The sequence below is a fragment of the Miscanthus floridulus genome, chromosome 8 (genome assembly GCF_019320115.1).
Source record: "Miscanthus floridulus cultivar M001 chromosome 8, ASM1932011v1, whole genome shotgun sequence".
NCBI lineage: Eukaryota > Viridiplantae > Streptophyta > Magnoliopsida > Poales > Poaceae > Miscanthus > Miscanthus floridulus.
The window spans coordinates 13,591,195-13,607,383 of NC_089587.1; the positions used below are offsets into that span (position 1 = coordinate 13,591,195).

Sequence of the window (16,189 nt, forward strand, 5' to 3'; positions counted from 1 at the left end):
TGACCTTGATTTCAGCTCACTAGTCTTTGTTGCTAATCAATGCGTTGGGATTTGACTCTTCTAGACACTTCACACTAGCAAACCTCCTCACAAACCCCAGGCCGTCTCTAAGGACAAATCTAGCTAGTTTGGCAGCCAAAGGAATCTCCGTCTGTTACACTCCACAAAGACCAGAAAAAGTGCCATCTTATTTTCTTTTTCTTGGTGGACGAGAGGAAGAGGAAGAATGAGCTCATAGGAGGCGACAAGTGATGAGGAGTTTAGGATTCGTGTTGCTGTTGGTGGCAGCTGCAGCATTGATCAAGCCATCAGAAGTAGTAGGGGCAGAGGAGGAGGGCTGGGAGCGTTTCTTGTTGCAGTGGAGGCAGTATACTTCTCTTCCAGCGCCACTTCTGAATGGGGATCTGGTAAGCCATGCAGACACTTTATTCTTCGTAGCATTTGACAGTAGCAATTGATTCATGGAATGCATGCTTGTGCGTTCTCGAAAATTGTTTCTTTGAAATTAGCTGCTGACCTGCTACTTAAAATAAAAAAAAAGGATTCAAAATTCACAAAGTACTTCACTTACCAAATGAATGCAGGGATAGGGCTTTTCAAACAATTGTCAGTTTGTTTTTCTCTGTATTCTGGGTACTTTTGGTTGGAGTATTTGCTATTGAACTTTGTTCTTCTGCAAGATCCAAGAAAATGAGGCATTATTGCGTTCAAAAAAAAAAGAAAAAGAAAATGAGGCATTATTGTGTTCAAAAAAAAAATGAGGCATTAGCAAAGGTAGACTGATGTAGGATGGTTCTTGGATGGATGCAGGTGGATAGAATATGGTCAATTTGCTTACCAGACATGGTTGGTGCAGAGGAAATATTGGGCAATTCACTGCAATTTGCTTCAGATGAACTATTGAGTCAGTCATCAAAGAATGCTTTGAAGGCAATGCTGTTTCTGGAGTTTCTATCTCTTCTTTCCCCTGAAAAATTATCCAGTACCTATGATTGTATCCATGCAAACTACTTCGATTTGGGCATTCCACAAGAATTCAGTCTTTCACTGGCAACCTACCTTGAGAGCCATCAGCTGTTGCTTGGTTCGAACTCCTATGTGAGACGGCATTTGGCTGACAACTCAATTGGAGATGCTCCTTCCATGGCTCCAGAATTTGTGCCGTCCATGTCCTCTGGCGATGAAGTGAAGTCTCCTCAATCGGTTACAGAAACACCATATGCGCCTTCCAGCTCTCACAACAATGAAAATCCCAAACAACCTCATCACAGTAAACCTGCACAGAAGCATCAGGGAGTGCCTCCAGTTTCACTTCTGGAGAAGCATAAAGACTATGTTAGATTAGTCTTGATCGTGGTTCTTCCAACAGCGGCATTCTCGTTCATTGCTGCATTTCTAATTTTCTACTGCTGTGGATGCAACAAGAACAAGGTCTCTGTCGGAGAGCAACGAGATGATCATCCTCTTCTTCACATGCAGTTGGTTAATGTGCCTGGTGAGACAGTATCCCTTTCTCAACCTGTGATGGATTGTTCTTACTTCTTTAGTATAATACTATAACATGCAACCTTCTGTTCTCAGGTTCATCACCCGATGCCTGTGTTCCTGCCAGTCCACTTCACAAGGATAATCAAAGTCATTCTGGAGTAAGCATGGGTCAGTGCTTTTCATGCTGTTTTAAAAGATCAATTGATGCCACACCATCTTCAGAAGTGATTGGAGGAACACCAGAGAATAATGTCACAAGTGATGCTCCTAAACCGATGCCACCTCCACCTCCTCCACCTTTGCCACCTCCGATCAAGAAGGCTCTTCCGCCCCCACCTGGACCTCCCAGAGGTTCTAAAGCAAGACTTGCTCAGCTGTCACCTGTTGAGTCAAGTCGTTCTGAAGGATCATCTGCCAGCGAGCAGACCAGCGAATCATCCAAAGCAGAAGTTAATGCTTCAAGAGCCAAGCTTCGACCTTTCTATTGGGACAAAGTTCCTGCTAATCCTGATCAGTCAATGGCATGGCATGATATCAAATTCGGTTCTTTTCAGTAAGTGTTACTATTAGCAATAAATAAACTCTTAATACACTCTGTCTGCAGAGTGCTTATTTTCACAATTTGATTTTGCAGTGTTAATGAGGATATGATAGAGGAATTGTTTGGTTATAGTGGTGGCAACGGAAATAACCTCAAGGATAAGGAACTCCCCTCTACGTATCCTGCATCTCAGCACATTTCTCTTCTCAATGTTAAGAAATCATGCAACCTGGCAGTTGTTTTTAAGGCAATGAATATCAGGGTACAAGACATTCATGACGCTCTTATTGAAGGTAGCTGTTTATTCACAAGAAGCCGATATCGATTTGCCCATGTACCTTACTTGTATTTGAGAAAAAAATTGCCCTTAAGTATATCTCTTAATTATAAGCCAAGCCATTTGCACAGACTTAGATCACTGTTGACATACACCTAAGTATGAGTTTTCTTTTAGAAAACTTTGCTGATGAATTGTACAGTGGTCACTAACTTTTTTTATACACTTAAAATTAGTTTTTTTAGAAAATTTTGCTGATGAATTGTACAGTGGCCACTAACTTTTTTAAAGTTTATTCAGAAGAAGGTATTATCAATTTTCCCTTGTAGCTTACTTAATTGGATTGAGAATAAAAGCCTCTTCAATATATATCTAGAATCTAGATGCAAGACATTTACATGAACTTAGACGACAATACACTTATAAGTGTATTTTTAGAAACTCTGCTGATGATCACATATTGGTCACTCACTACCTTTTTTAAGCTAACCATTTGTGTATAACATGAACTTTGCTTGACTATGTAGCAGGCAGGTTTTTCTATCTGCTTCATGTTGGACATTCTATTTTAGTGCCTTGTGCTTGTCTCATTTCATTTATGGAGGACTCAAGGAAAATTTTGGCTTCAGAATATATATTCTGCTGTTACTTTTGTTTATCTACTGCCATCAACATGAATCTGAAAGACAGAAACGTATCAGTTAGCCTTATAGAATATGCATTTTATTTATCGAGATGGTCCACTGTAGAGACCTCAATATTTGATTTTCTGATGTTGTATTTTGTTTGCATTTGGGAGTTGTTCTGCTTCTTCTTGTGGCCTTTTTTGGCTCTCTCATGTCGATTCACCAGCCTCCCAGATGAGGATCCTTTTTGTATACTTCTCATTTAATCTTAATAGACTTGTGTTCTGGTGCTCCTACAGTGCCATCAAATTTTCTGACATTATTTTCATCTCATCCTGTTCACAAGGGAATGAACTTCCTAGGGTGCTTCTTGAGACAATCTTGAGAATGAAGCCAACTGACGAGGAGGAGCAGAAGCTCAGGCTTTATAATGGGGATTTCTTGCAGCTAGGCCATGCAGAACAAGTGATGAAGGCACTAATTGATACTCCTTTTGCTTTCAAGAGGGTCGACACTTTGCTTTTCATGTCCTCCTTGCAAGAAGATGCTTCAAGTCTCAGGGATTCATTCCACCAATTGGAGGTAATCTACCTTACAACAGTTGTGTCAAATCTGCAAAAAGGGAAAACCAAGTACTAAGTCTGTACAACTGTTGACATACACCTAAGTATGAGTTTTCTTTTAGAAAACTTTGCTGATGAATTTGTTGGTAGGCTGCTTGTGGGGAACTAAAGCACCGCCTTTTTCTGAAGTTGCTAGAAGCTGTTCTCAAAACCGGAAACCGTTTGAATGATGGGACCTTCCGTGGTGGTGCTAATGCATTCAAGCTTGACACTCTTCTGAAGTTATCAGATGTCAAGGGTGCTGATGGAAAGACCACGTTGCTGCACTTTGTTGTTCAAGAGATTATTCGGTCTGAAGGTGTTCGTGAAGCAAGGTTAGCCATGGAAAGTGGAAGAAGTCCAACTCGTAGTACTTCAGATGACACTTCCAATGGATCTCTTGAAGAGGATGGTGATTACTACTCCAACTGTGGACTTAGCATTGTATCAGGACTTAGTAGTGAGATGGACAATGTCAAGAGGGTAGCCGCACTAGATGCTGAACCTTTGTTTGCCACTGTGGTAACCCTCAGACAAGAGTTACTGAAATCAAAGGAGTTCCTGAATGAAATTGCAACAATAGAAGAGACGAGTGGATTCCGACGCTCATTGGAATGTTTTGTGGAACATGCAGATAATGAGACAAATTTTTTGATGAAAGAAGAGAAGAGATTGAGATCATTAGTGAAGAAAACAATACGATATTTCCATGGAAATGACTCTAAAGACGACGGTTTCCGGTTGTTTGTGATTGTAAGAGATTTCTTGGTGATGCTAGATAAGGCATGCAAGGAAGTTGGGGCATCACAGAAGAAGGGTACAAATAAATCACGAAGCAGTGGCAATGGCAACCCTACGTTCCCGTCAATCCTACAGGAGCAACAGTTCCCTGCTGTTATTGATGGCCATTCAGATAGTTCACGTTCTAACGATTAACGATGAGATACTGATCTTTTTGTTGTAAAGAAAAATCCATTTTGAAGAGGAAATATGTTAGCATACATGTAATGTTTTTTTTTGTGAGAATAGCATACATGTAGATTTACATACGTATCTTGATTGATATCCATAGGTTTTTGATATGGTTCCGTCATACCTCTAAATTAGTGGTTCTTAAAATACCTCTAAATCAATGCTCCCTTGAGTTCTATAATTCTTGTTGCTTTGGACAACTTTGAGCTCAAACTTTAAAATTTTGATTATCGATTATTATTACAATATATAATTTAAAGACACTATGACAACATGCATAGATTGGTCTTAAAAGACATTTTAATATTTTTCTACTTCTTCGTATATAAAAAAATCATAGCCAAAGCTACAATTTGGAGATCACATCGCTATCAAAACCAAGAATTATGGAATTGAAGGGATTACAGCTCTTACGGTAAAAAATTCGAAAGCTTGTCATCCTTAACTCAAAGAAGTCGCAAGCGAACGCTAGATCAGTTGGTCTGGCTGTGCGCTTTGCACTCTACCAGTCAGACTTCGAACCCTCTTGGGGCGGATTTGTTGGCCGGAGGAGGCGTAGTTTATGTACGCGTTGAAAAAAATCCCCTCGTCTGCACTACGCCAAAGCACAGGTCTAAGGCCAGTCCAGTCTCACAGGAGCTGCAGTGCCGCTGTGTATGGGTGGGGCAGAGGTTTGGGGGTTTTCTCGACCTGCGTGAGAAGGCCTTCTTCTTAAACACAATGCTACGGGTTGTCTTACCCCCGTGGATCGATTTTTTTTTTTTTTTTTTTTTGCTCAAAGGAGTCTTACATTTGGAGCTATAGGCACATCAAAGATATGAGAATGAGAAATTTGGTTATTCTTTCTTTTGTATAAAACAGTGATGTTTAAACGGTTTATTTTATTCTATAAAGTCTAAAACTGAAAATCTTGCATTGTTGGTGATACACCAAACAAGCCCTCATTTGCGCCCTTTATCCTTGAAAGCTGAAATCCATTTTTGTGTCATAATGTGATTACAATATGGGCATGCAAAAGCTTATGATATTAGTATATAGAGAATAAAATACGTGCAACTTAAACATCTACTTATATCTTTCGTCGTATACATCCTCACAGAGATTCCCTCAAACTAATGCAAATCCATGTAATGTAACAAAACTTCATCGTAAGGGTATGAATAAGCCTAGGGACAATATTTCCCAATGCTAGAAAATAGAAAATGAGTTATAAATAAAGAGAAAAATATATAGAAATGAGTTAAAGAGAATAACAAAATTTATGAATCAAAGTAAAATGTCAAATTAAACAGAAAAATTGAGGTAAATAAAAAATTTAAAATGTTAATAGTGTGCTAAGTGTCAAATCTATCGAGATCTGTCATGCAAGTAATCCATTTTCTTGAGGGTGCACTGCCAGGGCCCAGGGGTCAGAGGCAAATCTCGTTATCGTCCGCCGCCGCGGTTCTCCTGCTGCCCAACTGCCCTTCCGGACGGCATTACCTAGACCGTAGGCCATCAACGCTTCTTGTCTTACCGCCCAAGAAACGTGATTGTGGAAAAAACCAACCCGCTCTCGCTCCTTCTTCCCCTTTCCTCTGCTACAGTACCGAAGGTGAAAAGGAGGTGACGCAGTTTTCCAGCAGCGATTTCGCCGGCCTCCTTCTTCTCCGGTCACCGGTTTGGTGCTGGAAAGGGAGGATGGTGGGGGTATCGCCGTGTGGGTGTATATAGATTAGGATCGAGTCCTAGGTCTAGGGTTTGCTTGACGTCGGTTGACGGTGGAGCTAGGGTTTGCTGGGAGGGCGGCGTTCCTCTGTGGCTCGTCTTTCTGGCCACCGTCGGCGAGTAGGAGGTGACGGCGGCGTTGTTGAATAAATCCTCCCGACCCCTTCCTCGCACCGGTGGCGTTTTCCTCCGACGCCAATGGTGAGGCTTGTACAGGAGTCCGCGCGCTCGGCCGATCTGTCGTCTCAGGGAGGCGACGGTGCTGAAAGGTCGAGATGGCGGACTAGAGGGGGTGAATAGTCCTTTCTAAAATTAATCGTGTTGGCTAACCGAAACAAGTGCGGAATTAAAACTATCGATCTAGCCAAGACTACACCCCTCTATTTATGTTCTCTAGCACCTTCCAAAGATACTAATTAAGCAACAAAGGTGCCGGGCTAGCTAGAGCTCACCTAACCAATTCTAGAAGCAAGGTCACACAAACCTATGTCACTCATACTTTAAGCAACAAGGGAGCTCCTACACATGCTAATAAGTAAAAGCACAAAGCCAACTAAGCTCACTAGCAATGCTCAATAACAAGGCAACCAAAGCCAAATTAGAGAGCACAAATACTTAACTACATAAACTAAGCAATGTGACTAATAAGGTTACACAAACCAAATTAGCCACGCAAGGGAGCTATTTCTATGCTACACAAGCAAGAAGGTAACTAGTGAGCTACATAAGCTAACTAATTACAAGAGCAACTACACAAGCACAATGTATATAAAAGTAATCACAAGCTTATGTAAAGGGATTCCAAACCAACGGGAAAAACAAGGTTCACACGGTGATTTTTCTCCCGAGGTTTACGTACTTGCCAACACGCTAGTCCCCGTTGTATCGACCGCTCACTTGGTGGTTCGGCGGCTAATTGGCATCACCCACTAAGCCCGCACGTCGGGCACCGGAAGAACCTACCCCGAAAGTGAGGGTAGCTCAATGACACGTTCAACTAGAGTTGCTCTTCGCGGCTCCTGCGGGGCGAGCACAATGCCCCTCACAAAGCTCTTCTCCGGAGCACCGTACAAGCTTCTTACGGGCTTCGACGGAGACCACCACCAAGCCGTCTAGGAGGTGGCAACCTCCAAAAGTAACAAGCACCACCGGCTTGCAACTCGATCATCTAGTGCCACTCGATGCAACCTCACGATACAATCGCACTAGAATCGCTCTCACACAATCGGATGATCACTATCAAGCATATGTGAGATGGAGGGCTCCCAAGCACTCTCAAGCATGGACACAAAGTCGTTCAAGGTGCTCAGCGCCAGCCATGGCCGAGACCACCTTCTATTTATAGCCCCACGGGCTAAACTAGCCGTTACTCCTTCACTGGGCAAAACTCGGGACGACCGGACGCTCCGATCGTATCGACCGGACACAGGACCTCAGCGTCCGGTCAACGGATGCTCGCCACGTGTTGCCTCCATTCAACTTCAGTCACTTGATCTCAACGGTCAAGTGATGACCAGACGCAGCTGCTCAAACTGACCGGACGCAACAACCCTAGCGTCCGATTATTTCTAGTAAGGTACTAGACGCGACCGGACGCGTCCGGTCGGTCACGATCGGACGCAGCGTCAGCGTCCGGTCCTTCTCCAACTTTTTTGTGTCGTTTACGTCACCGTACTTCAGCCTGATCGGACGCACTGTGCCAGCGTCCGATCACTTTCAGCGCCAGCATCCGGTCGAAGACTGATGCCTACGCACGCTCTGCTGCCACTGATCGAACGCAGGACCCCAACGTCCGGTCACTGCGTGACCAACGTCCGGTCCACTCTGTGAGACCCTGTCTTTTCTGTATAGGGCGCCGGTGGAGTTCTGAACCCTTGCCTCTGTTCCTTCACCGAGTTGATCCACATCAACTCTAACTTCTTCTTCTTTGCAAATATGCCAACATCACCAAGTGTACACCACCATGTGTATGTGTGTTAGCATTTTCACAATCATTTTCCAAAGGATTAGCCACTCAACTTGCCACGCCACTCAATCCTAGTGACGATGCAAAGTTAGATAACTCGAGTGTCACTAGATGACCGATATGTAAACAAGTTTGCCCCTTTTGATAGTACGACCATCTATCCTAAACCCGGTCATAAACTTCTCTATACACCTATGACCGGTGAAATAAAATGTCCTAGGTTATACCTTTGCCTTGAGCATTCCATTCCATCTCCTCCAATGTCGATGCAACACATGCACCAACATGATCAACAATGATATGATCCACTTCATATCATCACGTGATCATATTGGTTCATCGATCTTGACTTCACTTGCTTTTCACCGTCGCCTTCGTCCATCGGCGTCAAGTCTTGCTTAAGCTTCACCGCCACGCGGTCTATCGCTCCAAAGCCTCCGATTTGCCCTTCACGCTTGCAACCGGTCCATCAAGCCAAGTCTTGTCTTGATCTTCTCCACCTTGATCACATGACTCAATGTCATGTCTCATGTGCAATGAGCTTCATCATCACATGTGTGAGCTTTACAACATCTCCAAGCCATTTTCACTTCATAGCATATGTTGCTCACACACATCTACCTGTGGACTAATCACCTGTGTATCTCACATAAATACCATTAGTCCACCTAGGTTGTCACTCAATTACCAAAACCACACAAGGACCTTCCAGGTGCTGGTGGCGCGCTTCCTCAAGGGTGTGGAGATGGGTGTGGGTGTTGCGGACTACGGGCGTGTGGATCGAGCTCGACTCCCCCTTCACGGCCTGCGGATGACAAGCTTTGATTCAAGATCTGAGGAGCTTGGGGCGCGTCCCCGACCGACTTTTCTTCAACGACGAAATTGTCCCGACCTCGGCATCGAGCGACTACCGCGGCTCGTTAAAAAGCCTTCATGCGATGGAGTTCCTCCAGATCTGGGCGGCGGCGGGAGTTCCCAACGCCGGAGATGGAAGGTGGCGGCGTTCCTCGGCGAGCACGGTGGCCAGGGAGCTTCTTGTGATTTTCTATTCTTTAGGGGCCTCTGTGCAAAACTGATAGGACAGCTGTCTCTGTTTCCTGTACCCTCGTATCTGTATGCATTTGCGTATGTGTACGTTTTCCTTACCTGAGTAATACAGATACGCTTATTAAAAAAAAAACGCTTCTCCTCTTCCCCTCCACTCGCCTAGGGCTTTGCTCCTCCTCCCCTCGAAACCCTACCCACGCAATGCGCGATCGATCGGTTGAGCGCGAATTCCCGAGCCGCGAGCGCGGGGATCGGCCGCCGCCCGGGATGCTGGGCCCGCCGCGCCGCGGGCCGGCGTACAAGACGAAGCTGTGCGCGCTGTGGCAGCGCGGCGGCTGTTCCCGCGACACCTGCAGCTTCGCGCACGGGCACGCCGAGCTCCGCCGGTTCCCCGGCTCCCGCACCTCGTTCCCGCCCCGCGCCGGTATACACAGCCTTTTCTCGTGCCCCCATTACCCTCTCGCACGTTTTTTTTTTCCTACTAGTTGAATGTTTAACCTCTGATGAGATCGGGATCCCCTGGTGGTGTAGCGTTCGTGGTAAATCGGGTGGTCTGGTTGTATGAATTTTTCTTGCAAATTCTGTTCCTCGTATTGTTTTATTGGTAGGTTTAGTTGTAGATGTCACGAATTCTGCACCCTGCCGTGGATGGTTGCCCATGTAATCCATGTGATCTATCTGTTTGGGAAGAACAATGGTATGGGCCCATTCGATTTATTAGATGGAGAAGAAATGTCATGGTGGATGGTACGATACATTGCTGTGCCATGCAACAAAAAAGGAAAAGTGATACATGCCAAGTCACTGATATGAATATCTATATCTATTATTTCAGAAGGGATGAATTAGGTTAATTTAGCCAGGATAGTGACTGGCCAAAGAATGAATACATGTACTTGAATCATTTATGGATGACCATCTTTGGAGCTTTAAGGGGTTACATGGACATGGCCCACATGGGTCTGGGTATCAGTGTCTGATTTAGGTGCAGGTGTCTGAATTAGCAGATTTTTTGGGACACGCCAAATAGCACCTGGAATCCAACATGGTGTCATAATGACACTGGTGCTGGGTGTCTCATTTGGCAAAAAAAAAGGGTGCGGGGAGAAACAGGTTTCCGGGTAACAAATTTACCTCTGGACATTGTGGTTCAAGTGGAACTTTATTTTTGCTCCATGATTTTGTAGTACCATGTTCTCTATGTTTTGTATTAAGTGCTTGTGTGTTTTATTAAATTTGTGCTTGAATTCAACCTCAGTTGCTGCAGATAGAAAATAATTCTAACAAGTGGAAGCTTGTTGCAGTCTGCAGAATTAGGCGGCATTCTTACTGGTTGCCTTTTGATTTAACTACCATTCAAATTAGCAGACTCCTGAGCAGATTATTAGATTCAACTGCTGCCAGAGGATAAGATGACCTTTATATAGATTCTTCAGTTGGCATTTCAACAATTTATTGTGACTGTAATGCTTGTCCCTATATCAAGAAGGTTGGCATATCAGTATCTTGGATGATGACTCCACTGAATGATGTCCATAATACATTTGATGTGCCATGGTCATGTGCTTAGCAGCTTTAATGGTTAATTGAGCCACATACCCTTGAATATTGTGCATCAGTTAGTTCATTGGGAATTGTTATTCTCACTGGTAATTGCAAGTTATTGTTATTCTTGCAAGTCGCCGCGGAAGATATCTGGACAAATGATAGTAGATTTATATTGTGATGATATTGGGATTATAGAAGACCTCAACTTGTCATGCGTAATTGTTATGTGATGTTGTTCATGGTGCTTCATCAATTTGATTTCCAACAATCAACATTATGAGTTTGGTATCATCTTAATGGGTACGTCAGTGGTTTCATACCATACTTTGGTATCTACCCATGGCGTTAATTTTCAGCCCTACTTTGTTGTGGCTAGTGGTATTATCCTGGAGACCCTTCTACTTATTGTGCATTGAATTATCTTGTAGCTCAAAGGCTGTGGTAAGGTTACAGGCTTATGGGTGACCTATCTCCATAAGTTCATATTGATACATTTTTCGTTCAGCTTCATATATCCTTGTATAAATTTTTCTCTATCCTGACTTCTAGGGAGAAGAGATTATAGAGGTGGTGACTTCAGAGATAGGTTTGATAGGAGGCGCTCGCCTCATAGGAGGCATTCCCCTGACAGAGATTCCAGGGGCCATCGTTCCCTTCATGACCGAAGACCAAATTCCCAAGAAAGGGGTAATTACGGCCTTCTTATTTTAAATCCAGACCTGTCACTTTTATTACATTCCTATTGAATTCCATGTCCGATGGCGTATAAGTTATTAAAACTGAAATTTTACTTGCAGAATCTAGCTATTCACGGTCTCCCAGTAGGAAGAGGTATGCAATTCATTTAATATATGATTAAGTCATTCATTTGTAAATATATGCTTTTACACATGTAACACATCTGTGTCTGCTGCTCAAATTATCGATTCTTTATTTATTACTATCTATTATCTCTTTGTTATCTGCCTTGTTTATGTGATGCAATTTCCTCATTTCTGTTAACTATGGATCTGGAGCTCAAATAACTACAAACCTTTATCATTGAATACTATGTTAAAAATAACTAAAAACCTTTATCATTGAATACTATGTTAAAGCATCCTCTCTGAAACCATTATTTTAATATTCTTGCAAACTCACAGTTGTGGCATTTATTCACCATATTATATGTATTCATTGTATTGGCATAAGCATGCTAGATGTGCCCCTAGAGAACGTGCAAGCACATTGTATGCTTTATTTTATGTCAACAATTACTAAAATCTGCTTGTTACAAATATAATTGCTTCTTCTGATAAAATTTTCTGAATAGAATATGTTACCTATGTACCTCTGAAATCTTACTGATGTTTTGGGTTCCTGACCTGCGTTGAATATGTGAAATATGGAACATAAATGTTGATATTGTAGCTTACCTTTCCACTTTATAACCTCCCCTCTCTCAGTGAAAGGAGGCATGAGAAGAAGCCTGATGATGGAGAAACTAACTCATCTAGGAGTTTGAGTGTCTCTGACAATAACGATGACAGAAAAAGGGAGACACTCTTAAGTGGTGATGATAAAGAGGATCACGAAATACAGGTCTGATGCATTATACAATGTATAGCTGCATGTCACCTTTTAGCACACCCTGCCACTGTATAATTAAAAGTAAGAATGTAAGATTATTCTGCAGCTGAAACAAATGGATATGGAACTTTTGCGCGATGATAAATCTCACTTGGAGGTTAGTTTTGACAGTCTCTACTTATACTATCGTATATTGCATGCTGGTAAACCATGTCAGTTTTTAGTTGATGTTTCTATGGGTAATTGGTGGTGGTGGTGGTGTGTGTGTGGTCAGATTTAGGTATTTTGTTACTTTTCTTTTTGCACTAGTGTACTGGCTAGAAAATTGATGTATATAGGACTTTGTAATTGCAATTTATAACACTTGCCTATTTTCCGTTGTAAGCTCAACCATTCTGTTCATATTGTGGGACACTGACCATTCATCATCAATCATGCTTTAATGGCTTGATTTGCTCGGTGCTGATTGCAATAACTATTCTCATTGACTGATGAAGAGTATTTGGTGTCCTGATGGTTTAAACTTATATTCAATGTCCATAATGGTTTAAACATTTTGATGGAGCAGTAATTTGTAAAAGTTTCTGTGTGTTCCTTGCTTCGCAATGTCCATAATGGTTTAAACATTTTGATGGAGTACTAGGTTAGAGCATTAGCATAACAGTTCTTCTTAGTGTCTTTATTTACATGCTTTATATGCTGATAATGTTTCTTTTACTTTCTAAATCCTACAAGTTGTCATTGGCCATGTACTCTTTTAACTCTGAATCTTCACAATTCAACACCTATCCTTTAAAATAGCTTTATCCTGTGTAAATCCAAACTCAATGGTCATATTAACTATTCCTTCCATAGATAATTTTGGATGAGAAGAATGCTGAAGTGCGCAAGATTTCTAGCAGAGTAAATGATCTTGATCTGCAGCTAAGGAAGGAGAAAGAGGAATGCCACAGGTACTTACACAATAGGGTGCCTCTTTTGTTTAGCTCCATGGTGTCTTCAAGTATATAGTTGTCATGTTTTTTTTTTTTAAATTTCCAATGTAGGATGACCTCAAAAATGAAAAAGTTCATTAAAGCCCATGCTCGCTTTTTGAAAGCACAGGAAGAATTGAAAAGGTACATTGTGCTTTCATCACTTTTCAGCTTAACAATTTGGAAAACATTTTTGTCCTGTCTTGCTGCACCAGTTCATGTCTATATCCACTTGATTATGAATTAATGATTATTATTAATTAAATGGAATTGTGCAGGTCACAAGCTCGTTTTGAGAGACTTGGTGATTTGCTTGCTTCAGATATTCTGAAGCGTGGTGCTAATGAAGAAGTTTCCAGTATCAATGTTGATGAAGATCCAAATGGTCCTTATGAAAGGAGCCCCAATGCTGCTACAGCTAAGAAGAGATCAATACCATACTCAACAAGCGAAGAAGCGAAAGCCGGTGGGTATAGCTTAGTCTCTGTCTCTGAAGAGTGTACAGTGATGATGTTGTCTTAAGGTTGACATTAGTATGATGCGAATGAATCTTCTTAAATAGCATCCGTTTCTCCTACGGTTGTTGTCAATGTATTTATTTCTTGGAGTCTAAGCTAATCCTTCCTCTGTTGAACTTCAAACATTGGAGCTGATATGATTAGTTGGCTACCCTTTTATAGAAACACTTAATAAAGTGTTCCCTTCATTTGTAAATTTGATATTTTAGAATTTGAGTACTTTCAAAGTATAACATCTGAACTTGTCCAAATGAATCATATTCTTTGACAAGGGAGAGTTTTTTTTTTCCCCATTTATGTCTCAGCAACATTTCTTGCTGTGTTTAAAGATATGTCTTCCTATCAATTATGTACTCATGTCTAATCTTGTCCTTTTCAGTGAAGAAAAGAAGAGAGCGAGACTCTGACACAACTAGGCCAGATAAATATAGGTCAGAAGGTACTATTGCAGAATTTGAAAAACCAAGCAAGGGGACTGAGCCAACAAAATCTTTGTATTTGAAGAAGAAACTGTGGGAAGATGAAAAGGATAAGATAGGCAATTTTGTTCCCTCAGCCAACACTGACAAGGTGCAATATTTCTCATGTGCTAACTCAATTTTATGATATTATCTATATCATGTTCTCATAGCTGGCTGGTATAACATGGACATCATCCTATTTCTATGCATATGCTCTTATTTTCATTCTAAGCCACAACATGAACTAGTGAAGTTTAAGGTTGACCCTCATTGCTCTGTTTACTCTTGCTTACCCATTAAAACATCTTAACAAGTGGTAGCAATATATAAAATTGTATAGCCTTCCTTTGTCATCGGTCCTGTTAGCTTCATGACCGTTGACATGATTCGGACTGTGTGTAGTATGAGTTCAAACTTCTATTGAGTAGATATTTTTAAACTTACAGGTCAAAGAATCTCCAGCCAAACATGTTTTGCCCTCCACTGGTATGGCTGCTCATGCTGTGGATGATCTGTTTGAAGCTGTTGAACTGGAGGATAGACATGATCCGATAACCGCATCAATAGAAAATGATGCTGATGACGAAACTAGGTTGCCTGTTATGCCCCCACAACCACCACCAGCGGTTAATACTTACGAGCAGGTGACTAACCTTGCATCCTACGTCCTTCGAAGAATAGATAAAAAAGAATTTGCATCCTGTTGAAAATGACAAACCTTGCACGTGCGATCAGACTGACTACACATTCAAAACTAGTTCCTCATTTTCTCTTGTAGATCTGCTAAACAATATGCTCACAATTTGTTTTGTCTGTTTCCTAGTACGAGGCTGATGATGAGGAAGTCGACGTGGACTAAGTAGAATGTCGAGATGGTACTGGAATGATCTATAGCTCTTGCATGTGTAAAGCCCTATGTATTTGATGCTAGAATTTACCTTGCATAAAAAACCTTCATATTGATCCTTTGTGGATGCGGTTTATAAGCAGTCAAGTTTTTTCTTGCTTTCCTGAAGGCAAAACATGCCCTGTTACCTGTACCTAAATATACCCCGTGGTGGCTAGTCTTTTGTCAGTGCCCTGGTTCTTTTGAGTGGTCGTGCTCTGCTGTTCGCGGCACTTGAACACTGATGTTTCGTGGGAGTATATTATTTGAATCGTAGCAGTTGATCTTCGGTTGATGATGTCGGCAAAGTCATGGCATTGGCGCCACATGGGATGACATTGTGCACTCAGTCTTATCACACTTGATGAAACATCATCTATCAGACTGTAACACGTGGCCCTTGCTACCTTTTTTTTGGTAGTAGATAGTAGAGGATGAAGGTGGTTGTTTACATAATTTTCTTCGGTGGGCTAAGAATTACAGTCCCTAAAAGTTACAGAAGGTCTCTGGATGATATGCTGCATCAGCACTTCCATGGTGTATCAGTGGACGACTGCTGACTGATGGTCATCTCCCCTTGGACCTCGAGGCCCGAACACGCACCACGTTGTTTCGATTCGTATTACATGCCTCGGCTCAGCAGTGGCAGAGGTGCACGCATGTGGCATGACTTTTGTCAATCTCAACTTTACAACTGGTGCACGCAAAAGCCACAAACTTAGTCAACTTTTTAGTCGATTTCAAATACGATATTACAACGCTTTATAGGACTTGGGAGTTAATTTGATTTAAATTTAATATGTAGTAGTCCAAGTCCTATTAAATCTAACAGTCAATGCTTACTTGCATGTGTCGTACTATCACAAAATTGCACTTGCCAATTTCTTTCCATAGATGTGAAAAAATAAGTTACAATTTATTTTACTCCTTCCGTCCTGAAATATAATGAATTCTAGAAATTTTAGGACAAATTATTGGGGTAAAAATAAATGATGCATATAACTCCC

At 41.8% G+C, this 16,189-nt stretch overlaps 2 protein-coding genes across 4 annotated transcripts; both read left to right on the plus strand.

The window, feature by feature from the left end:
* Positions 1-6: 6 nt before the first annotated feature.
* On the plus strand, positions 7-4,622 carry LOC136475771 (formin-like protein 10). The gene is made up of 6 exons (XM_066473362.1): positions 7-407; positions 811-1,495; positions 1,582-2,041; positions 2,123-2,322; positions 3,279-3,514; positions 3,646-4,622. Exons 1-6 carry the CDS (start codon positions 252-254, stop codon positions 4,468-4,470), a joined length of 2,562 nt encoding a protein of 853 aa, XP_066329459.1. The 5' UTR covers positions 7-251; the 3' UTR covers positions 4,471-4,622.
* Positions 4,623-9,349: 4,727 nt separating this feature from the next.
* Positions 9,350-15,477, plus strand: LOC136475777 (zinc finger CCCH domain-containing protein 13-like). 3 transcript variants are annotated; one of them, XM_066473366.1, is made up of 11 exons: positions 9,353-9,650; positions 11,324-11,461; positions 11,572-11,605; positions 12,220-12,355; positions 12,438-12,500; positions 13,199-13,296; positions 13,390-13,461; positions 13,596-13,783; positions 14,215-14,405; positions 14,743-14,940; positions 15,120-15,477. In XM_066473366.1, the coding sequence occupies exons 1-11, from the start codon at positions 9,428-9,430 to the stop codon at positions 15,153-15,155; spliced, it is 1,377 nt and encodes a 458-aa protein (XP_066329463.1). In that variant the 5' UTR covers positions 9,353-9,427; the 3' UTR covers positions 15,156-15,477. The 3 variants fall into 3 exon arrangements, with proteins under 3 accessions (XP_066329465.1, XP_066329463.1, XP_066329464.1); XM_066473367.1 differs by having other exon boundaries at positions 12,450-12,500; XM_066473368.1 differs by lacking the exon at positions 14,743-14,940 and having other exon boundaries at positions 9,350-9,650.
* Positions 15,478-16,189: the final 712 nt, after the last annotated feature.